The sequence below is a fragment of the Python bivittatus genome, unplaced genomic scaffold, assembly GCF_059951505.1.
Source record: "Python bivittatus isolate LINGU-HERP-01145 unplaced genomic scaffold, Pbiv_v1 ctg000100_np1212, whole genome shotgun sequence".
Lineage (NCBI taxonomy): Eukaryota > Metazoa > Chordata > Lepidosauria > Squamata > Pythonidae > Python > Python bivittatus.
Genome location: NW_028277038.1, coordinates 6055675 through 6079716, shown reverse-complemented (window position 1 = coordinate 6079716; position 24042 = coordinate 6055675). Strand labels below are relative to the sequence as shown.

General features: G+C 44.2%; 1 protein-coding gene across 7 annotated transcripts in view; it reads right to left on the bottom strand.

Moving 5' to 3' along the window:
* The window catches only part of ARVCF (ARVCF delta catenin family member), a 257122-nt gene that overhangs the window by 8437 nt on the left and 224643 nt on the right, over window positions 1–24042 (bottom strand). For 6 of the 7 annotated variants that reach the window (XM_088135346.1, XM_088135349.1, XM_088135350.1 and 3 more), the window contains 8 exons: window positions 11806–11933; window positions 10199–10349; window positions 8456–8648; window positions 6244–6355; window positions 5476–5566; window positions 3995–4048; window positions 3027–3118; window positions 4–2287 (listed from right to left, as the gene is read on the bottom strand). In XM_088135346.1, the coding sequence (XP_087991472.1) occupies window positions 2186–2287; window positions 3027–3118; window positions 3995–4048; window positions 5476–5566; window positions 6244–6355; window positions 8456–8648; window positions 10199–10349; window positions 11806–11933 (923 nt within the window). In that variant the 3' untranslated portion in view covers window positions 4–2185. Of the gene's footprint in view, window positions 1–3; window positions 2288–3026; window positions 3119–3994; window positions 4049–5475; window positions 5567–6243; window positions 6356–8455; window positions 8649–10198; window positions 10350–11805; window positions 11934–24042 lie in introns of those variants that run through there. The other variant, XM_088135345.1, reaches the window with a different exon arrangement.

Sequence of the window (24042 nt, the reverse complement as noted above, 5' to 3'; positions counted from 1 at the left end):
GAAAAAGAAGAATCAATGCTGGTTAATTCCAAGAACAGAGATGGGGAGGCAGGTTTTGCAACCAAAAGATGGGGAGGGGGGAAAATACCAGGACTTCCCCACCCAAAAGGAATTGGTGGGGTTTTCCTCCCCTTCTTAAATCAACATTCCCATCCCCTACTTGCCATCCCCATGGTGAGAGAGCTTCCTTTACACGGCTGATTGCGCAATCACAGTTTCTTCTCTCATTCCCAAACACCTTTGATTTATTTTCAGCCTGCTTTTTCCAGTGCATGGATGCCCCATGAAGAAGCTATATCAAATGGTACCTTGGCTAGATGATTTTCACAGCGGTAAATGTCCTTACAAGCTCTGTACACGTGGATAGTTGGGGCATGATCAACATGTGTTAGGATGGAGGGGTAACCAGCCCTACCATTAGGCATAGCAAAGTAGCTTGTTCCAGGAGGAGGGCTTGGATGGGGGGGCCCAAGTCCACTGAAGGCCAAGTCCCTACCCACTGCTGTTCAGACCTCTGCCCTGAACCAGCCCTGCCCAATGGGGAAATGAAATGCATTACATTGTTCTTTTTCCTTCTAACAAAAGCAAAAGGAAGAGTTTGAAGAGAGAATCTGCACAGTGGAAAAGCTAGCGGGACCATGACTTTGAAGCTAGACAAGACTGAGTCTACCATGTGGCAGACTGAGGTAGAGAGCAGAGGCTGGGAAGTGGCACCAAGGTGTTAGAGGAGAAAGCTGTGTATCATGTAGCCTGGCCCAAGCTAACCTGTCGCCCTCAGGTGTAGTGTAGAATACTGTCCCATCATCTTGAGGACACAAAGATATGATTGTCCAAGCCAGCTAATATGCAGAATGAGAGAGGGAGGTCCTTTCAGAATTATCTGCAGGATGAGAATGATGAAACAAATGTAATGAGGGCGTTACAGAAGCTCTGCCACTTTTGGGGGTGTGCATGACATCATGACATGCATATCAAAGGGGCGGAGCTTGCAGCACCACACTTGTTCCCTCATTTGCTCTTCCTCCCTGTGGAGATCTCTGGTTCCATTTCAACCTAGGTAGCAAAAGGTCCTGGCTTGTCCAGAAGCTACCCAGGGACCAGCAGGAGCCAACTTTCGAACAGCAGTGAATTCTAGAAGAGAAGCCAAATTTTGCTGACCTTGGCGCTATATTGTGAGCTAGCCATGGGCAAGTAGAGCTCACAACAGAACTTTCAAAGAAACGGACATGGATGACCATAAATGGACGTAGAAGGTCATCGTTCATCATTGAACCTGGCACAAGAAGCTGAACTGTTCTTCTCCAGGTCAGCTGACCAATAACCAGGCAAGACAAGCACCAGTTTGAGGGCTCAAGTTGCCCCCCCCCAGGAAGTAAACTAAATAAGGGGACTGGGAGGTCTTGTAGAATCTCAATTAGCTTCCTTTCTGCAACTTGGGATGGAAGTTTCACCAAGCAAGAGTGGGGAGCTTCGCTGACCAACATCATTGCTGTGAGAGATTGTGGGAAGGCTGGAAAAGGAACGGAACAGAACATGAACTCAACAATTGAGACAGAAGGTTAGTCTGTTGACAGCTTATCTGACAAATGGCAACGTAGCTCAGGCGGAGAGAATCTGGGAAGAAGCATTTCAAAAGCGTTCCAAGAGGCTCTGCCTTAATGACCTCACTAATGGGGGTACAACATTTCTACTACTGTTTCCAAGATTTATGTCAAGACCCAGGTGCTTGGGCAAGATCAAGGAAGCAAGAACGACACCGACTTCAGGAAGGTGTACTTTCATGCTAGTCTGGGGTAAACATAGAATCTTGGAAACTGTAAGAGGAATTGACGGTAAGGTAGAGACTCTTCAAATGATCTGAAATGCTTCTTCCCAGATTTCTCACCACCTGGGTTGAGCTGCTGTTTGGCCAATACATTGCCAGTTGAGTTACTGTATCTATTTCTTGATCAAGAGATAGATAACTCAAGAGATAGTTAACTCTATCTCTTGATTTTTGACATCGACTCTCCCTTTCAGCCTTCCCCCAACCTCTCTCATCTGCCTTCCTTACATCTGCCTCGGTCTCGAAAGGGGCCAGATTGACGGAGAGAGAACAGACAACGATGCAAGGTCATGCAGAAACGGAGACAAGTTAATCATAAGTGCCAGTTATTGTGAAAAAGAACCTACCGTGCATGCAAAATTAGACCCAGGAGTCAACAGGCTGGGGTTTAGAATCCCGTGTGTCCACCAGAGTCACTGAAGGCCTGTTACTCCTGTTAATCGTTTTCCTATTTGTGTCATTCTGCAGCAAACAGGGGTGAGGCGTTAAAAAGGCAAAACACAACAGATTAATCAATCAAACAGACAAACAAATCCATCCATTCACAAGGTTTGCAAGGAAGCATTAGTGCTGAGACAGCAAGTGAGAGGAAGAGACGCAGAGGACCCAAGGGTGCTCCACTGCAAATTTCAATCGTAACTGGGAACGCCAAGCAGATCAGCGGAAGCAGGAGCACGGCTGACACTCAAAACATTGATTCTTATAACCAGCTGAGCCAATGGATTGCAAATACTGGAAATCAACAGCATTAAACTCCTGTGTATATGCGTGCATGCATCAGAATAAGTTGTAGATCCTTCTGTGTTACTATAGCGGCTGTAGCCAGCTAAACCAGAGAGTGAAATATGGCACAGAACCCTAACCAATATTTCTGCCTGGTGGACATTGGAGCAAATTGACGCTTCCAAAGGATTGGACCCCAAATGTAGTTCTCAGCCTGAGAAAGGTTGCGCATGCCAAGTCCAAGGCAAAGAGTTTGCATCTCTCTTGCCACGAACAACATGGGAAGTCTTCCTTGCAACACTGCAATTGCCAGAAGTGCATCATGAAGAGCACTAGAAAATGTCCTCCTGTCCAATGTCATTTCAACTCACAGTGATGGTCCCTTGGTCCAATGCTCTGTACCACTCCATCCTGCAAATGCAGACCAAATACAGATGTGCAAGGAAACTGTGGTGTAACTCCAAAGATGGCTGCTTACCTTTAACGGTTCTTTCTCCGACGCATCTCCCATGTTGTCACTGGCTTTGTATTTCCGCTCCTTGTCCCGGTGATCGATGGTGGAATAGCCATCTGTAAAGAACAGAAGCTGGTTGCAAAGGGAGCGGTTGCGTGGCACGAAATGAGTGCCTTTTCCACGTGGTCAAAACCTGTCAGTCCTTAGAGGTAGTACAGACAAGAAGCACTAACCATGAGTACTAACGCTACCTTTATTATAAGGTTACAGTAACAGAATCTTGAAAGTCTGAAAGTACATCTTTCCCCCCCTCACCTTTACAGCCCAAGAAAGTAGGGAAGGTCCCTTCTGAGATGTTGACCATGCCCCCATTCCTTCTGTGGGCTAAGCTACCTCTTATCTTTAGCAGATGCTAAAGTTGGAGGTAACTTTTTTTGAATGGCCTTCAATTTTGGGGAGAGCGGCATGCAACCCTTGGTGTTTCTCAGAGTCCTCTGGCAGCAAACAATTCAGAATGTTGACACTTTCTTTTCTTTTAGACGTTTTCAAGTTATGTTTGACACCCTCTGTGGCAGGAGCAAAGTTTTTCCCAGCTTATCCTCCATTTCTCTTGAATAATCATGCACCATTAGGAATGTTAAAACATAGTCTCTCTGAAAACCTTAAAACATAGTCTCTCTGCAAACTACAAGCCAGAAATCACAAACTCAGCTAAATAATCACACTTTAATGATTCATACATATCTATATTTCACCTATACAGTACTCATACACAGACACTCATTATGATTCTCCTTCCAAGTATAAGCTTGACTGATCTTCATGGGCCTAATTTCTGAGTAGACATTATTCAACTTTGCGGAAGCAATGTTCTGCTCCAAATGTCAGACTCATCTGCTTGAATAAACTTCTCCTGGTGAATATACAAAACTTCAGAGTGACTGACAGGATTTACTATCAACAATGACATGGGTGAGCTGATCCATCATTACCTGGCCCAAGTTCATCCATCGGAATCATGTCCCGGCTTCCGGTCTTCTCATTATCTATAAAAAGGAAGAAATGGAACTTGGTTTGTGTGAGATCCAAGTCCCAGACATCATTCTTGAAGAACAAATAATTCACTAAGGGAAGAGACAGAACTTAAGCCAATGTTTAAGGCAGTGTTTTTCAAACTTGGCAATTTTAAGATGCGTTGACTTCAACTCCCAGAATTCCCTAGCCTGCATGCTGGCTGAGGAATTCTGGGAATTGAAGTCCACACATTTTAAAGTTGCCAAGTTTGAAAAACACTGGTTAATGGCTTGCTAATACAAGAACAAAGGATGTGAGCCAATCTTTAGGTGCTTCACCAAAGTGAGTAAGTACAAGTGGAGCACAGAACACCAGTTTTGAACCAGTTGTATGAACTGCTGACATGTTTTCTATTCTGTTTATAGAACTGATGCTTGCCTTTGAAACCCTAAACAACTGGAAATGGGTGATTTGAAGAATTGCTTCTACCTTCAAGACCCCACTTAAAGTTTATTTTAGCTACAGCCTGTCCTACCAGTTGACCAGTCCTGGTCTACGGATCAGAATCTGTCTTACTATAATGGAATTCTTTGAGCCTGGGAACAAGAATGGATCTTTGCAAAACACTGCCAGAAGAGTAGAGATGGACCTTCTGGTCATATCTCATAAACAGATAGCCAGCTTCCTCTTAATCAAGAAAGAGTCCAAAAGAGAATCAAAATCAAGTTAGAAAGTGGATCAAAGGACTCACTTTAACACACTTCCTGATGGGGGGGGGAGGGTTAAAGTACACACATGTCCACTTGCCAAGATATTGTAACCTAATCCTTTTTCCTTGCAATAAACCTGGTTAATGAGATTTTGTGAGGGCTTAACCTTCTTGGAGGTTAGGGGTCTTGCCACTCACGAAGGATAGACGTGTGCTTTAAGGATAAGAAATTCAGGAGAGCAGGGAAGATGAAATGACTATTTTAGGAGGCTCAGCTATTTGTAGAGCTACGAATATGACTCCAGAGTAAAGGCCAAAATTATCATCCTTACTCAGAATGGATTATGACACCAAAGCAGAGCAATAGAAACGCTTGCTACTCTCATTTCGGAAATGAATGAGTTTATTAAAAAAATCCACCCCCCCAAGGTTTTTTGAAAATACGGTTATGGTGGAAATAGTTGGTACAGAAATAGTTGGTACATAATATTAGGAATAATTCAACAATAAAACGTTGCAGAGTGTGCAATTTTTTAGATGTTTTCCAGTGCTGTGGGTTTAATTTTGCCTTTATACTGCAATTGGTTACGAGGATTAAAAAAAATTTTTTTTAAAGATATATTCCTTTTTAAGTTTGGGGAATGGCCTAGAACGCATGGTCCGTGGGGTGATATAGAAACGCAATTAAAGAAATAAAGTCCCATCTCACTTGGCCCCCGTCACAATTACGTCCCTGGAACGCGCACCGACCTTGACTTTTATCCACAAGAGGCAAAGTGCTGTCATCATATCCAGATTTACAAGAGATACCTTTAGATCCCTTAGCAGTCGCCGAAGCAGACTAGAACATTAAAAAAAAGAAAGTCTGTCGTCAGCAGTTTGCATGCAACGGAGCAGAAAGCAAAATCCATTTTGAAAAACTATTGTGAAATGCCCATTTCAGAAAAACCTTCCTATGTCCTACTTCTGAATCTGTAGCTCAACGCTATGTCAGCACAGGAAAAGTCCATGCTTATGTGTGAGTATTGTGGGGACCCCAGGACCATAACACAGGAGACTTGTGCTTTGACAACCAATCTTTGTGACGCTGGCACTTAACCCATTCGTTTTAAAGCAGTTGCAATCTGTAACAATGGCCAGAGACATCCTGGACGACCGCATTGTTTGAAAGTTGAAATACAGAATATGTTTCCACTGATAATAAGTACTGTCTTGAGAGTGGCTCAAGATCCCATCTCCAAATCCTGATACCTGATTTCCCTATAACACGATCATAGTTTCCCCACACTTAAGAAGAGAGAATATAAATGCAGATACACTTTTATCTGCAATGATATGAATGAATCTGAATTTCCTTCACATGGGAAATTCCCTTTTTAAAATTACCTTGCAACGTAGCATCCTGATTTTATTTGTTTATGCCAAGGAAAGATGGTTATGTCGTGGAGGCCAACATGAGCTAAATTCTTATCCACTCCTACTACAATTCTCAGCTAGAAACTGCGTGGGTTTTCTTACCTGGAAATGAGATTTATTCCAGCCTTCCTTCTGCAAAACACTCCGTAACTCTTTATAACTCCAGGTCATTTGAAGAACGTGAGAGGCTGCTTTCATTTCTCTGGAGGACTGGCTGATTTTGAAGAGGTGGCAGAGAAAACACATATACACACAAAGAAAGCCAAGAGACATCATATGCAGAAGAATTGGTCAGCCAGTCTCTTAACATATCTGTAACATTATTTCAAAGAATTAGCTCTCTAGTCCTTACATGGGAGTCTTCAAGGGAAATCCATCTGTTTCACTCTGTGGTCACTGCTAGGTTTAGAATGGACCCAACAAATCTGAGACTGATAAAGCAAGCCTAGACAGCGTCATCAGACAAACTAAAGCTGATCACAGATTGTAGAAGACAACTTCCTTCTATTGTCCTAATTTGAGACAACTTAAACCACCAGGAATCCATTCCCTGGAGCTCTCCAAGGTCCTGCTTTCTATTGCCCTTTCCACCAAGGGGGGAGCTTCACTTCTACAAGCATTAGTCAGCTTGTAGAGATGACCTTGGTCATATTTATCCCATAATACCTTTAGCTACAATTATTACGCTTTGATGGAATGAAAAGGTCAGGGAAGAACTGCCCTCACAACATCGTTGGCACGCTTCTGAGAAGCATCTGCTTGGTCACTGTAGGAACTGAGATGCTCGATGATTGATCAGATGGAGCATCCGTAGTCTGTATGAATGCGTCATTTGTCTCTCTGGGCCAATTACAAGATGATGCACTAGAATGCTGGTCTTTGAGTCCGGCTAAAAAAAACCCCCACACCTTTCCTCTAAGCCTTTCCTTGAGTCATGGCTATGAGCTGGGCCCCTGTATTAATCATTGAAATAATGTTGTGATCCAAATGAGAATATTCTCAGATTATCCTCCACCTCCTTACAACGGCTGCACGTCGGCCTGTTTATTTTATTAACAGTCTTGTCCCTGCTGCCCGTACTGTACCATTGAATATTCAAAAAGGACAAGCATCTCCCGTTTTGCCAATAAATGTCTGGATTTGCTTAAATGATGAGGCTTGATAAATACAGGCTCAATGCTGGGGAGGAGAACAGGCAACAAGGGAGTCTGTCCCGGGATGACTGATTATTTCATTGGATCAATTTTGCTTCAGTGTCAACTCAGCCTCTTGAAGAGCACTGGTTTAGAGATGCATGGTGTTGGCGTGTGTTTTCAATGCTCCAGGGCCACATCTGAAAGATGAGGGGGCACTTGCTTCTTTAATACAGAAGACTGGTGAGATTTGGGGTTTCTTCTTTCAGGACCACCCATCTCACAAGCTTGAGATGCTCACCTCAAACACAGACTCTCAAAAGATCTAGCCCAGCTCAGAAAGAACAATGTTTTTTCTGGGTCATGCTATGCTTTTGGAAACATAGGACAGGGTTCAAAATTCTTTCCATATGCAAGAAACATAGCTCAGTGCAAGGAGCGACGGAGGACCGACTTTTGCATACACATGATCTTGGTTCCATCTGAGCATCTCCAGTTAAAGAAAGAAGGATTTGGTAAGCAGGTGTGGGCACCTTGGGCCAGTCACTCTCTCTCAACCCTAGGAAGGAGGCAATGGCAAACCACTTCTGAAAAACCTTGCCAAGAAAACTGCAGGGATTTGTCCAGGCTGTTGCCAGGAGTCAACACTAACTTGAAGCCCATGCACACACAATGTCTGGGACAGAAAACCTGGCAGCGTGGCATTTTACAAATATTTGAGGTTTTGGTTCCCATCACTCCTGGCAAGCATGACTAATGACATCGGCTTGTGATAGAGCTCCAAAATCTAGCCTGCAGTAATCAAGAGAGCCACTAGATGGCTGCAGAGATATAGGAAACTAATCATGTGCTGCCATCTAGTGGTCATTCATGATTTTTCAGCCCCAAGCGATCAGTCCTACCTTGTGAGAGTTGAAGCCCACAATGCCTGGGAGCTCCAGACTGCAAAGTTCTGCAGTTGATAGACTAGACCAGTGTTTCCCAGCCACGGCAACTTTAAGATCTATGGACTGCAACTCCCAGAATTCCCCAGCCAGCACAGCTATTGCTAAGAATTCTAGGAGTTGAAGCCCACACATCTTAAAGTTGCCAAGGCTGTGTAGGCAGGTAGCCTGCTCAAAAGTGACCTTTTTATGTCTTGGTATTCTTCCACATTACTGGAATTTTTTTTAGATGCTAACCTTGATTTGCTGATAGCAACCAGCTTCTGAATGCCTTGCGTCTGGATCAGGGACCTGGCATTTTCAGAACTGTCAGTAATAATTTCATGGATTGTATTCAGGACGGCAACAACCGTGTCCTCTTCTAGGTTTTTTGATGATCTCTGCTGCCGGCTAGGCAAATTTCTTACCAATTCCCCCATGGCGTAGCTACCTGAAATTAGAAGGCATGCCTATCATTGCAAACCAATTATTATTCCAGGAAAATAAGGCAGCTATAGCTGAAGGCAGAACCTCTACTTGCAACATGAAAAGGTCCCTAGTTCATTTTCCAGCACATCTCCTAAAAATGTCAGTAAGGTTTAGAAGCATTTTCCATCCAGCGGCTTGAAACTGATTCTAGGAGTCCTGGGAGCGAATCAATCTGATCTCACGTTTTTGAGATCCATCAACAAATTTGTGTTTGGCATCTAACTCATTTTGCTCATAACAAAATATCATACTATTAACCTTTGTTGGCTGGTTTGGGTAACTAATACTCTTCTAAATGTTACTGCAATTAACCCAATGAACCTACATGAGTCCTTATGGAATACTGGTCATTATGCACTTATTTAAGAGGTAACAACGGTTGGTTGCTTATCCATATCAACCTCAGATCTTTCTCTCGATTTAAAAGACTTGCAGATCAGATGCTGTTGTTAGAATAGCCCAAGATGGCCACCTCAATGTGAGCAACAGCAGGGCCCAATTGGGATCAGATTCAGAAGTTTTAAGGGTGACGTGGGTGCCTTAAACCCCCCCCAATAGAAAAAGGGGATTCTCACAGTTTTTGCTCCCACCCAATCTAGATGGGGTCTAGCAACCACGAGGGGGCACCTCTGGAACTGACAGTTAAAAGTTTTGACTAATTTGTTAGTTCTGCTGTTTCAACCCTGCTTGTTATGTGGCTGCCACCCAAATTAATTGTCCACACTTGCCCACAGGAATAGAGCAGCTTCAGAAGAACATTTTTCACAAGTTCAGAGATGTTTGTTTCCAAGGATCTGAGAACTTGCCCGAAACTGCAGCTAGAGAAATTAGGGACTTAAACAAACAAACAAGAACTTTTTATCCCTTGTTACAAATTCCAGGGCTGCCATACACAGGTAGTTTTTGTTTATTGACTGTCTCATTTAATGACCATTCAAAGTTACAACAATATAAAAAGAAAGCTTTGTGACCAGTCCTTGCATTTATGACCATCATAGCATCCCAGAGTCATGGAATCGCCGTTTGTATTTTGCAATCAGTTTGTGACAAGCAGAGTTCAAAGAGAAAGAGAATGTAAAATTGTCAGTCACAGTCACATGTTTTACTTAGCGACCACAGCGTTTAGTGAGAATTGTTGGTCCCAACTGTGGTCACTAAGCGAGGACTAGCTGTATTATCCTTTGCAATCTACCATTCAAACCAGAGCTGGGGAACAGTTGCAAAGACTAAGCATTAATGCTAACACAGGGCCCACATTTTTATTTTTTGCTGGCATGCATTTCCCAGCAAGCACATTGCTCATGTAATTTTCCCATTTTGAGGAGATGCCTGGGAATTTTATTTTGCATCCCTAGAGCCAAGCTGTGGTTTCTTCTCTCACCTTAAGTTAAAATCAGGTTGAAATGGATGTGGACGCCTTCCATCTCAGCTCTAGCTGTGGACACTAGGCCTCCTGAAACAGAATCTCTGGAGGTTCTAACTCTAGTCACCTTAGAACTGTGCAGAACTCACCTATGAGATCCTTGTTGCGGCGGTCCATGGAGAGATTTCGCAGGGCAATGGATACTGCCCTTACCACCTTGTCTGAATCTGATTGGAGGAGTTCCACCAGGACCGGGAGCCCTCGTTCCTTTCGCACCGTTGCCCGGATGTATGTAGACCACTGTTCAAGAAGGAAGGGAGAAGAAAAACACAAGCCACTTAGTGGGGTTACCAAAACTCAGACAGAAACTCAATAGCTGGCCGAATCTGTACTCTGGAAGACATGAAGGCCATGATAATGGTGTAGAACATCTAAAGACCAAAGCTTGGGAAAGCAGAAAGGTATCTCCTGGGAGAGACTATGGCTTAGTGTCTTTTATTTCCAGATGCAAAGCTATGGTCTTTCTAACATCATTGATCAATGGTTGGGAGAGGGACTCACTTCTGTATGAAATGAGTAATTTTCCTAGGGTGCTGGAAAATTACAAACTTCTCCTAGATCTTGTTCTCCAGATGTCTTGGAATGCAGAGAATAAGGAAGAAGATTTTGACAGAGATCATTACCTAGATCCACTACCAAAGCAACAAGGGGAAAAACATGGCTTATGTCCCAAACAAGAAGAGGTTAAGCCCAAGCAACTCAGGCAGATACCTCCCTAATTCATGTGAGTATTGGGGGGGGGGGGGGACAGTAAAGCACAGTTAGACTTGCAAAATTCTGTTACGATGGCCAGTATTCATAAAAGTAGTTTTGGTCCTGTGGAGTTGATTGCTTGAGCCTGACATCAATTTTGCAGTCTGACTGTGCTGACTTGGGAAGCTGCACGCCGTTCAGAGTTGGTTGTTTGGAACAGCTTATAGGCCTTGGTAAGTAAGTAAGTAAATAACCAAACAACCAAGTAAGTGAAGTGAACTCTCATGCTCTTGAAGATAAAAATGTAACACGTGTGTGTTTATTAAGGTAGTCCCTGCATTTTCCAGATGCTGATTTAATGGTGCAGGGCTGCAGAAAGTTTGAGAAACACCACTATAAAGACAGAGCCTTGTAGTAAGACTAAGGTAGGAGTAAAACAATGACTGGAAACTCAGTGGCAGCTCCAATGAACCTTGAGGGCGTTAAGTTGGGAAGGCCAAATTGAACCTGGATATCTCCTATGCCACGTTAAATGAGTGGCATAAGGAAGACGGTGTGATGGAATGGTGTTATGAAGGCCACGCTCAGGGAAATAACCGTTTCCTTAGCCCCCAACAGGAGCGTGGGAAGTTCAAGAAGATGAGACTGGCACCGCCCTAAGGAATTCACGGTGTTGTGGCTGGCTGGCTTGGGAAGTTAGATTCAGTCTGGAGAGATTTCTGTCTTGAGGTGGAAGCTAATAAACGCAACAGAACTGTATTGCACTGTCTCGGAGAGTTCTTTGGGCTGAATCTGACAGATGGGCAGTTCTTTCCAAAGCTTTTGATGGCATTCAACCAGCGTTTCTCAAACGTGGCCACCTGAAGACAGTACTGGCTGGGGAATTCTGGGAGTTGAAGTCCACATGTCCTCAGGTGGCCAAGTTTGAGAAACCCTGCATTATTAAGAAAACTGAGGAAATATTGACCCCGAAAAATAGCTAAGCCACCAAGATTTCACTCACTGTCCAGTTTCCTGCACTGAGGTTCTGCAAAGCACCCGCTGCTGCTTCCAAAGTATTGAAATTCTGACTTTCGGTGAGAATCGAGAGGTACAGCCGCACGACTTCTGGCTGGTAGAGCAATTCAAAGCCTAAACATGGAAGGGAGGATACAACATTTAGGTTCTGACTCCAGCTTCTTCTGCAAGAAGAGCGGTGATAGCTTACTTGAGCAAAACCACCATTTACTATACTGTTAGTGGACTAGAAGCCACTTACAAGATGTATACAGAGTTCCCTTCAACTGGCAAGGCTGCACTCCTATCACACTTACTCAAACACATGTGAACACCCAACATACCCAACCTTTGCAACAGGGCACAAGTCAAGTTGAAGTGGGAAGGGATGGAAGAACCAATACACCCTCTGCATTGTCAACGGCCTTCTGAATCTTTGCACTTTGACCACAGAAGTTGGGAAAGGCTTTCCTTTTTTGTTTTTTTTACCAATTATTTTTATTTTTCATAAGGTACAAATTGAGAAAACAAAAGGACAAAAAATATACAAAGATTAAAAGAGTTAAAGAAAAACAGTAGAAGAAATAATACAAACGTGTACAAACCTAACTGAATGACTTCCGACTACCTTGGCAGAAGAGATACACAAAAACTTTCATAAAAGTTTATAATAAGACTTCTACTTTTCCCAATAGTCTGTTGTTATAACAAATCATCAAACCCATATGTCAATATTCAATTATGTTTAATCACTCATCAGAAGAGCCAGTTTGGTGGAGTGGTTAAAGGCACCAGGCTAGAAACCAAGAGACGGTGAGTTCTAGTCCCACCTTAGGCACAAAGCCAACTGGGTGAGCTTGGGCCAGTCCTTCTATCTTAGCCCTAGGAAGAAGGAGGCCAGAGCAAACCACTTCCAAAAATCTTGCCAAGAAAATGGAGAAAGAGGAGGAGGAGGAGGGGGAGAGGGGGAGGGGGAAGGAGGAGGGGAAGGGGAAGGGGGAGGAGGAGGGGGAGGAGATGGAGGAAAGAAGATGGAGGGGAAGAAGAAGAAAGAGGAGGAGAACCACCTCCTCCTCTGTGTTCTGATTCTGACCTCTTCTTTTTGTTTTCTCCTGTTAGTACAGATATCCCAAGTCAGGTGAACAATATATCAACACTTCCTTTTTAGGTGATTAAAAGTGTGTTATCCTGTGCATCTCCCAGCAATTGCTCTTGTCCCATCCTGGCCTCAACCTAAATCAATATACTTTCTGCAGGAGAAAGCGAAGCTAGGAATATCCTTATCTTTAGCCAAAAGGACTTTACGATAGTAGCGGCTGGATGTTTATCCGTTATTACAGAGGTGCATTTGATTCTGAACAGGCCGGAAGACTTTTCTTGCATGGCCACCAGATGGCCATCAAGGCATCTGAAAAACAGGGCCATCCTCGCAAGGTCATACGAGAAAGGAGGATGTGTTGTTGAGAAAGTGCCGTGTGCCTGAACAACAAGAGAAACGTGAGACAAAATGCAGAACGAAGGTCTCAGCGATGGAAACCAACCTGAAAACACCCCACCCAATGAAAAACAAGAGCAACCTCCAACACACAAACACACCCATCCACCCAAATGCCCCATGTGTCAGAAACCTACTCCTTCCAAATGAAGCACTCGTGTAATGTCACAGCCTGGCCACCTGAATGTGTAAACCTCAGCTCATCATGGTTTCCAGCTGGAATGTAGCCCTTTGCGAAGATGCCAAGTGGCAAAAGTCCTGTTGCATAGAGATCATCATCCTCTAGAAAGCCCAACCAGAAAGTGCAAAACACATTTTCTAAAGCTGAGGGTATCACTTGGCTCAGTTGCTATTCTGCACCTGCGGAACCCATATGAAAACAAGGTCAAGGTATCATGCAACGGCTGCTTTAGAAGTGGGAGGAGAAGAAGACGCTGATGGTGGAAAATATCACAAGTTTGCTTTTAAATATAGCCTTTCTGCAATCAGATCTGGCTGCCAAATATGTAGAATGATAGATGGAAAACTCAGCTGAATGCTGACTTTGATAAAACACAGAATGACCTGCTGAAAGGAAGAGGGGGGACAGGTCATTGAAGGACCAAGCAGAATCTCCACCCCAGAGGTGTCGCTTAAAGCAAGGAGACCATACAGTAATGTCAGGAGCTGTGAGGGCCAGAATGTCTTTCAGCAATAAACAGCCTTTTCTCACATTAAGGAACTTACTGGACCTTTAAGTGATCTGCCTGGTAGCCTGCTCAAAAAGTAGGCAGAACTAGGATAAAAAACCCCAAACGCAAGTTGATTAGCAACCACACAGAGAGACCTTCTCCAGGATGATCTGCTCCAACTGGGCCCTTCAAGTCTTCCAGCGGTGCAGCCACTGCTGCCAGAATTGAATCCATCCACCTTGTGGATGGTGGTCGTCTTCTTCTCTTTCCTTCCACTTTTCCCAGCATAAATACAAGTTAATTTAATGTAGTTATGTCACATTACAATTCGTTTGCAACAGAGGAAATTTGGAGCCCCACTTAATGCTTTTAGCAGGCATATAAGGCATTAGGTTATGGAGTGGCACTTAAGGCTTTTAGGGGGCACATAAGGCATTAGGTGATGAATCTTCCTCCATGGGATGAGTTATTACAAGAACTACAATCTGCAGCAACTTCCAGAGCTATCCATAGGAGCCATTCTCTATTTCTGATGTTCAGGAATGAATGACACTATTTGGGAAGATGAAAAGGAACAGGAAGCATGTCCGGGCCACCTCAGTGTTCTTTTCTTGGAAGACAATGATCAGATAAAATATCATAAAAATAGAATCAGGGTTTTTTTTCCTGTGCAGTTCTGGAACATAGGTCCCTTTGTTTGATTTTTTCTAGTAGTCATCCATGGTAGAATAGCTGCAAATTGGCAGAAATGTAGAAGCTTCTGTGGTATAATCACTGTCTCCCGACACATTTCTGATGGAGACAATATAATCACGAGCGCACAATTGGCTCAGTTCTCAGTTGGCTTCCCAATTATATGATGCACTGGGGAACCTGCCATTTTCCCAGGATTTTGCATGACCCTCAATTTGCTTTGTAGCGCATGCTTTAGCGCTGCTGCTTTGTAGCAATTGGCACATGACCATCTTGACCTCTCCAATCAAACCAATGAAGGGCAGTTTCAATTAATTGGGAGGTGAAGGTTTGACAGAAATGGCTCCTGAGCATCTTGCTAACTTCAACAGCCTCTTCGTGAACAGGAATCCACCTGGTGCATAAGTACAGAGCACCCAAATACAAAATCCAGTTCATGAAGCTCATTTATAATTATGGATGGAGCAAGAATCTCTTTGCCATAGAATCCGATGTGGAGCAAGTGTGAGCAAATTGAGTTTGTATTCTGAACATACTTCCCACCAGTCTGGAGACCATCACAAGAGAACATGGAATACTTCTGACTTCCAGACCACTGGTCCATTTTGCCTAGTTGGCCATTGGTGCCCTCCAGGTGTTTTGGATACAACTCCCACAGTCCCTTGGCATTGGCCATGCTGGCTGGTACTGACAGAAGTTGAGGACCAAAATTATACCTTGTCAATACAGATGGTAGCAACACTTCAAAACTTTAAACAGGAGTGCCCCCAGCCTTTCTGGACATGTGATGGATTCCATCTAGAACTTCTTGCAAGCTAAGTATGAACTTTATTGCTGAGCCACAGCCAATCTTAAAATTGTCATCTTCAATTCATGCTGGTTGAAAGGCTATGCAGATCCTCCTGTTTGGGCTGGGCTGTCGTTTGTGTGACCAGCTCATGGTGACAGCCTATATGAGTCACCTTTTGGCTCTGATCCTCTACCTTTCTTACAGCTGTCCACAGCTCAGCCTTGGCAACATTACTTGATCCAGATGCAATGCTGGATCATGTTTGGAATGCAGTGATTGCAAATAAAAGTGATAGAGAAATAATGCCAACGAGAAGCAACTCTTCAAGGCCTTCAAAGGCACCTCATTTCTCAAACTGCCAAGCCAACTAGTGGGAGGAGTACATGCATGCACACCAAGTTTTGCACAGTTGTGCCAGGCCATTGTGCTGCCTGCTTCACACTGCCAGGATCCCCCCTGCCAATAAGCAACAAGATCTAGATTGGCACGTCTGCAACCAGCGTTGCTAACACTGTGCTGGCATTAGGGCAAGTTGAGGAACAGGATCAAGAATGAAGAATTCCAACCTAGACTCTTCCTGCTTCTGAAGTTAGGAAACTGGAGTGAGCAAGGTTTAGCTCCCCATCCTGGCTGGCCAAGCTCTCTAGGGTTAGTGGAAGTGGACGTTGGTGGGAAGTCATGAAGTCTGAGCTTAAGCTTTGTTGGTGTTACTGTATATTCGTATTTCTTTCCCATCCTCTGATCAACTGCATTACTGGGTAGGGATGGAAAAGCAACTGAAATAAAATATTATAAGTCCTGGGATGAGGAGGGAGAAATATAGCAAGTTGATGTTGTACAAGGACGCCACCAGCATTGGAAAGGGCTTTGAAGAAGGAAAATATGCAGGCCGTGCAAATAGCCTTCTTTCTCTAATAATCTCCCCAGGCTTGCAGTTTACCATGATTCTTTCAAGCCCACCACACCGGATGTTAATGGATTCTTTTGTTCCACCTTTCCCAGCTCCAAAACATTTTATTTATTCAACTGTGGAGGCAAATGATTTTGCTTCAAAGCTAGATGAAGACGGGAGGGATCAGGCCAAGCTGGAAGGGAATGCAATATCCACAAAATGTCTACCCAAGGAGTCCTTAAAAAAAATTAAAAATACATTGCGTCTCAAAATTTGCATCAAGTCTTCAAAATGACTGAGGTTGGTGCCCTGTAGCGCAGGGATGAACGTTGCCTTGAAAGCCCATCCAAGACACACAATTTGTAGCTCATTGGGCTCTGCTGCTAGAGCAGTAGACAACTTTGTGCCCTGTAGATGGTTGGATTAGTGACACAATCCCTGATGAATGGCCAAATTGACCAGGGTTTATAGGAGCTGTAGCTTGAACATGTAGGGAAGGCTACCAGTGGCTTAATTTGGTGCTAGACTATGTATGAAGAGCCTCTAAATAGACTGCTTAGAAATTTAAGTGTTTCAGTACAGATGGACTTGGCCCACATCTCTGTTCCAACATGCAATTCAGACACCGCTAGCCATCAGAATTGGTGTTTTACAAGAGCTGATTAGGAGACTAGAATCTAAGTGCTGTGAAGAAAGACTGAAGTGGTTGGGATGTTTAGAAGAAACGACTTCAGAGGGATGGGATAGCCTTCACCAAAACATCTGAAAGGATATCATGGAGAATGTTCTCTATGAACCCAGAGCACAGGATATGGGCTAATGCACGGTTTCTCAACCTTGGCAGCTTTCAGATGGATGGACTTCAACTCCCAGAGTTCCCCAGCCAGCCTTGCTAGTACATTTAAGCTACAGGAAAGCCGATTCCAACTGAACGTCAGAGGGGAAAAGTCCCAACAGGAAGAACATTTCAACAGTAAGAGAACCAATGCCCCACAAAGCTGGCAGACTCTCTTTTGCTGGATATGTTGAAACAGAAGCCTAACCTCATCTACACACTTCCCTTGTAGAAGGCTCGGTGCACAACATCTTCCGTCAAAACTATGAATCAACTAGGAAAGAACCTTCTGGTGAAGCTCAGGTTGAGCTACAACCAGAATTAAGGAAACAAGGAATAATTGTGGAATTTCCAGAATATATGCATGGAAAATTGGGACTCAGAACCACCCAGAACAAGGAAGTCTCTTTTGCATCACATAGTAGGGTGACAATGAAAGGCAAGTTAATAGTGGTGTGCTCATTCCTGCTCCCTTTTGTGCAAACCCAGATGTTCTAAAGAGGGCTCTTATCTTGTAAGCTTCCAGCAGGCTGGTGGTGCAAGAAGGAAAGGTGCTAAAATCTAATTGCTTTCTGCCTGGTTTGACACAAATACACTCTGCTCTGTATAAGGCAACCCACTGCCAGATCAGAGTGAGGCTTCTGAACAGGGGAATGTTTTCATCCTAGGTCCACAACCCAACTGTTGCTGTCTTTTGCTGAAATGATCAGAGGTGGTGCATTTCAGAAGAGTGAACAGCCTCGCAAAACAGCCTTGATCACACTTACTAAAGTCTCTCTCTTTAGAAATGACCAGGATGCTAAGCAGACACTGAGAGCATTGTACTTCTTTACTGAATATATACTTTAAGCCACTCAACATGTACATCTCTCTGGGCACATTGGACTGTAATCTTCTGCATGCCCTGTGCACCCCCAAGCCTCTTCATTTGGGCAAGTGGGGGGGGGGGGAATGCAGGAATCTGTCCCCTTTATTATGTCTTGTTCCATGCAGGTTAGACGGTACTTCATCTTCAGTCTGCCCTGCATTCATTTTTAGTTCTTGATGGCGCTAATTAGCAACCTTTCGGTCTGTTCCTGAATGCAAAGTTAGAAACTGCCTTTTAGCTCTTTTGTGCTCTCCAAAAAGCAGTCACATGTGCTTTAAAACCCAAGTGGTTCTGAAAGAGCCGCTTGGCTATATCCATCACATTGTAGCGGGCACACTACCTGGATGACTTCCTTGGGAGGGAAAGAAAGGGAGGAAGACCAAGACTGGCATTTGAAGAAAAGAGAAAAGAGCCCTGAAATTGGCGAGAGAGAGAAAAAGAAGGAAAGAAGGAAAGAAGGAAAGAAGGAAAGAAGGAAGGAAGGAAGGAAGGAAGGAAGGAAAAAGAAAGAAAGAAAGAAAGAAAGAAAGAAAGAAAGAAAGAAAGAGGGAGGGAGGGAGGGAGGGAGGAAGGAAGGAAGGAAGGAAGGAAGGAAGGAAGGAAGGAAGGAAGGAAGGAAGGAAGGAAGGAAGGAAGGAAGGAAGGAAGGAAGGAAGGAAGGAAGGAAGGAAGGTAGTTTAATACATCTTAAGGTTGTCAAGGTTGAGAAACACTGGGCTAGATTGTGACAGGAGGAAGCCTCTCTTAGCATTCCCACCAATCCCAGAAGAAGCTCCAGGGCTCCAAGGAGCCAAGAACTTAAGGAAACGGGTATGGCTCTGGAGTCCCAGCTGTGGTCATCAACCTGGATGGAGCTCAAGCCCCAAAACTATCAAAGTCCTCTCTAATGATTCCAGATTTTAGCTAAAGCAATATTCTAGCTCAACTTCCCTGAAGCAAATGTTCTCCAGATGTATTTGATGTGCAATTCCCAGAATCCTCACCACGGAACTCAGGGAGCTGTAGTTCCAACATTTCTATTATGTTCCAGTCTGGGCAAAGTTCTCCTTGATTGTTTCACTTGGGTACTTTATATTTGACTAGTCTCTTCCAAGAATATTTCAACTCCCCATTTGGGTTCACCTCCTCCAAGTCACTGTCCTGCTAACTCTGCCCTTTGAGGTCTGATCCATCCATCTGCCCACCACGCCACATCAAAGTCATTCTCCTCCTCTGTCAGAAGTTCTCCTCCATCAAGTGGAAATGATGACCAGGAGCAGAGGCCTCTTGTAGAAGAACAAACCTAACAGCAGGTCAGTCAACTCCTAATTCCTGGCACCAGCTTTGGGATACATTTATGGCTACACATAAACCTTCTGGCCCCATACGAGGCTCACCTTGGAGGGCTCAGAATAGACTGCAGCGCGAGGATGCTGTCTTCAGCAATCTGAGGGAGGACTGCAAGCTAACTTAGTTATTAGATTAACCCAGAACAAGCCACTGCAGAACAAAATGATATGACACAAAGCAGACAGCATGTAGCTTGCTGCAGCGGGTCATCATGAACTGGGAGCAGAGAGAGACATCCATTACAGGAAATGAAAGTGTTACCGGGGTGTGTGTGTGTGTGTCTCCATTTCTGTTTGTGAAAAGCCTAATGAAATTACATGTAAAGGGTGGGGTGGGGTGGGAAACCAGAGCCACACCCAGCACACTCAAGAGGTTGGAGAAGGCCAATCTAACTCTTGTACAAGTTGTCTCCTTGTCTTTTCCAATATTCTGTTTCAGTGTGTCACGGCCAATTCCACACACATACACGCCCAGTGGCTGTGGAAACAGATGTCTTTCCCCTCCTTCCATCTTCAAAAGCTCTCAGCAGTTCCTGGTGATAATGAGATGCTCTGCGGAGGTTGCCGCTTTGATGTCTGCGCTAACCGAGGTCTCCAAGTGGAATTCATTACATAGAAACGGTCCCTTGGTGTCAACCTCAGAGCTGCTGGCTGTGAGTCTTAGAAGCAAGGGAACCTGGGAAGAACCAGATTCCCTCTCTCCCCCTCCCCACAATGCAATGACACTGGGAAGATGTCCTGCCACGAAGGTCTGGGACTTCTGGGAAAATAAAAAGGGGAACCATGAGCAAGGAGGCAGAGGTGGCCTGGATGCAGGAGGGTAAAGGAACCTGAGTCAGATACCACCATGTGCAACAGAGGACAGCAGGAACTGAGGTTGGGAGAGACCTTTTTGCTATGGTGGGAACACTGGGCCGTTTTTCCAGATGCAAATTTCCAAGCACGTGCCTGGGCCCTTTTGCAACCTGCAGAAGTCCAGGGTTTGGGCCCTAAAGAAGTAGGTTAACAGGGATCTGTATAGAAGCACAGCTGGACTCTATGTGAAGGCTTGCAGGAGAGGTTCTACAAGAGGAGAGGGGAAGAAGAGGTGCCTTTCAGAGCCAGGGAGGTTATTCTGAGTTCCACCAAGAGGCAGGCGACGGGACCGTGCGCAGGCCACCCCATTTGCAAGTCCAAATGCAGTTCTGTTCTGTTCCCTTTCCCTCTTCTCCTCTTTGCCTTCAACCCCCCCCCCCTCTCTCTTTCACGCTTAATAAATTGCCGGCACTAGGAGATTCAAAAAGCAGGGAGGTAAAGAATGATCTCGCCCTCTTTTCACTTGTGTTCCCTTTTGCCGCACAGAGATCGGGCTGCCTGTGTTTCTCAGCTTAAAAACCCCATGATCAAAACAGGTTCCTGCTTCAGAGGATTCCAAAGCGCGCAGCGGGCTTGCAAAAAGAAAGGAGGCCTTTCTTTAGGTTTTAAATCTTAACAAGCAGCTCGGGGCATCTGGTTTGCAAGCTAAAATGTGCCCTCTCTGTCTCTCCAAGCTCAAGGTCTTTCTTCCTCCCTCCCCACTTTACCCAAATGATAAATATGGATGCTTTAACCGCATTAACAGTAGCATCCAGATACAAGGAAGAAAAGCTTTAGAAACTCTTGCCTGCGACAAAAGGCCGTCTGGCTGCATACAGCCACAATTGTACTAAATTGGTCCTGCAGATGAGCTCACGATACAGGCATCTGCTTTGCAGGCTTAAGATCCCCAGTACCATTTTTTCGGGTAGGTGGGTAGGTAGGTAGATTTATCATCAAATTTGTACACTGCCCAACAATTCTGGGATGTTAAAAGGTTTGGAAAGATCTTTGAAACTCTCAAGAGCCATCGCCGAAGCCCATTAAGCTGGGTTGTACACATTTCAGCAATAATTCAAACACTTTAAAGGCCCTACCAACAAAAAAAATAAATCCATGATGAGGTGATATGGGAAGGAAGTGAGCATGCCCTGTGATCGCCAAAATCCACCTGATTGACCATCCATTACAAGGGAGTTAGATTTAGCCCCAAACAAACCCAGTCATGCACAGGGTCAAACTAGCTTTTCTCTTGTCTCTTCTGACATCTATGACCAAGACAAAATCCTAGAGAGGCCATGAGAAACAAGACCTCTCTGTGCACTTAGTCTCTGTGGGCGTTTTCTTGTTCTCTCACTCCAGTAGCCCCTTGTAGAATGGTGAAAAAGGGACAGACGTAGATAAGATCAGTTAAGAGTTTAAATATGATGGGACTACAACAGCCTACACTCCAACCAGGAACCAAAGGAATGCCACTGTCAGTATTTTCCAAATTTCATTTCTCTCTGACTTTACTGGTTAAAAATCTCTCCTTTATTTATTTATATTTATTTATATATCCAATTTATATGTGGATGTAAGTGATCCTTAATTAGTGGACTCACAAATTGTGCCTACTGTGGTGTGAACCCAGCCATAACTATGCCTTATGGCTTAGTGTGTGGGGCAAACCTAGCCAATTAGGGCTTATCAATTAAGCCATGCTTAAACAGACCATGGCTAAGGATGATGTATGAACCCAGCCAAGAATTCAGAATAATGTTACATGCCTTCACACAAGTATCTTATATTATGATGAAGATGTGTGTCTCCACAATGAGATTTTGTTGTTATTGACAGTTTCCTTTCATCGATCTTAAATTCAGAGGACCTGCTTCCTGGTTTTTAAATCAGCAGAAGACAGGCTACGGTGGATAAATGGAGACATCAACTGCATGTTGATGCCACCAATTTATGAGGACTTTAAAAAGAGATATTACATTATTTTGGTTATTAGAAAACCCTCATCATCATCATGATCTCCTCTCCAGGCTGAGAGACACCCTTGGGCCAAATGTGACCTGCAGCAGAACAACTGTAAGAAAACCTTACTACTCTTTTGAGTGATTTGGGGACTTCTGGCCTGGGAAAGAAAAGGATCTGATGCTCTCCAGAGCCTTCAAGAAATATGAACCAGGACCAGCTTCTTGGCTCAAGGTTAGAGATGGTGCAAGCCTATTCCCAAATGCACAGGAAAAGTAGTAGAAATCAAGGCCCATCTTGGAAGCTTGGATGATATGTTTCCTGGGGGGAGATGGAACTCAGTCTATAGGGTGGCCCCTGAGGAATCCTGAATGTTTCCAACCACATTGTCCCCAGACAACTGAGTTGATGCCTTCTCTAGATTTTTCAGCAGTTTCTCCTGCTTAGGTAGCCAGTCATCTGGCCAGGCGCCAGGGGAAGGAAAATTCTCCTGCCTCAGCTGTTTCAGAGGGACCGGGCCCTCCGTGTCAGCAAAAAAATGTGCTGTGCCAGCCAAAACTAAGCCTAGTTTTGTGAAACGGAGCCTCGTTCTTTGTGCCAATTTTGCCCTGGCACCCCTGCTGCTTACCAATGACTCCTATGCTCCCTTCGGGGAACGAACCACGTGTTTGTAATGTTAAAACGTACGCTGGAGTGACCAGCTTTTCTTTTACGACCGTAAATGTTGTCTTCTTTTCTTTTTATCAGAATTGTATTAAGCGTTCCAGGTATGCAGAGAAAAACTAACACAAACTACAAACAACAAAAAGAAAAAATAGAAAGTGCGGGGAAAAAAGAAAATCAGAAAAAGAAAAATAGAAAAGAAAGAAACAATAAGAAAGTATAGAAAAGAAAAGAAATCTATAAGGAAGTAAGTTCCCCCTTTGTCACCAGAAGTATAGACAATTTAGCAACCTATCACCTTCTCTTAAAATGCAACAAAAAATCTCTTCATCCCCTCTCTCATGTATAAACAAATCCTCAAAAGCTTGTCATTCAGTCCTGGTCGGCAAAAGTCCATTAAGGGTAACCAGAAATAACAACCTATCTATTTTAACCTTAATCAAATAAACCCACTTCTCTAAGCAAATCCTTAAAACCTCGTCATTCAGGTGTGAACGAATGGAGTGATCGGCTTTTCGTGGATGAGTTCTTCTGAAAGCAGCAGAGAAGTGACCTAGCAGGGCTCTGAAGGTTGGGCACAGCCATCTGGCAGAGGGACATGCCCCTCCTTGAAAGGGGACTAGGTCTCATTTAGCCTCTTCATCGTTTCCTTTTCTCCTCGGCCTTTTAAAGCCAGAGTTAATGCAGACATCACACCCCACAGGTCAAAAGCTTTCTGGAAGACCACAGTCTTTGGAAGCTGTTATGGTTCCCACGACAAAAAGCAGCATTTAGCAACACATTTCGACAAAGAACTGCCACCGGGATAAGACGTTAAGTGCTCCTGGCCTCCACACAACACCCCCAACCTTGCTCATTCATTACTCCACAAAGAAAGTGGCAAATGTCCACACTGAGGATCGCAGAATTTGAAAGGATCATTTAAGGCCACCAAATCCAGCCATTTACTGAGGGGAGAAGTCCAGCTCAAAGTATGCAAAGCTGTTTTGGACAAGTCCTAATACAGAGGGGTTTACTCATGAGATTGCTTCAGTGATCCTACTCCTGGCTCAGCAACACCTGATTTGTGTTGTGGAGAGCAAGGCTAGGCTCTTGTTTTCTGCCTCAGTATTTCCCGTGTGAATTATTTTGGGTGCAAAGAATGTCAGGAATGCCTCTTTCCTGATGTCACCCATCCACCCACCCACCATGAAAGCATGGGTGAAACCAAACG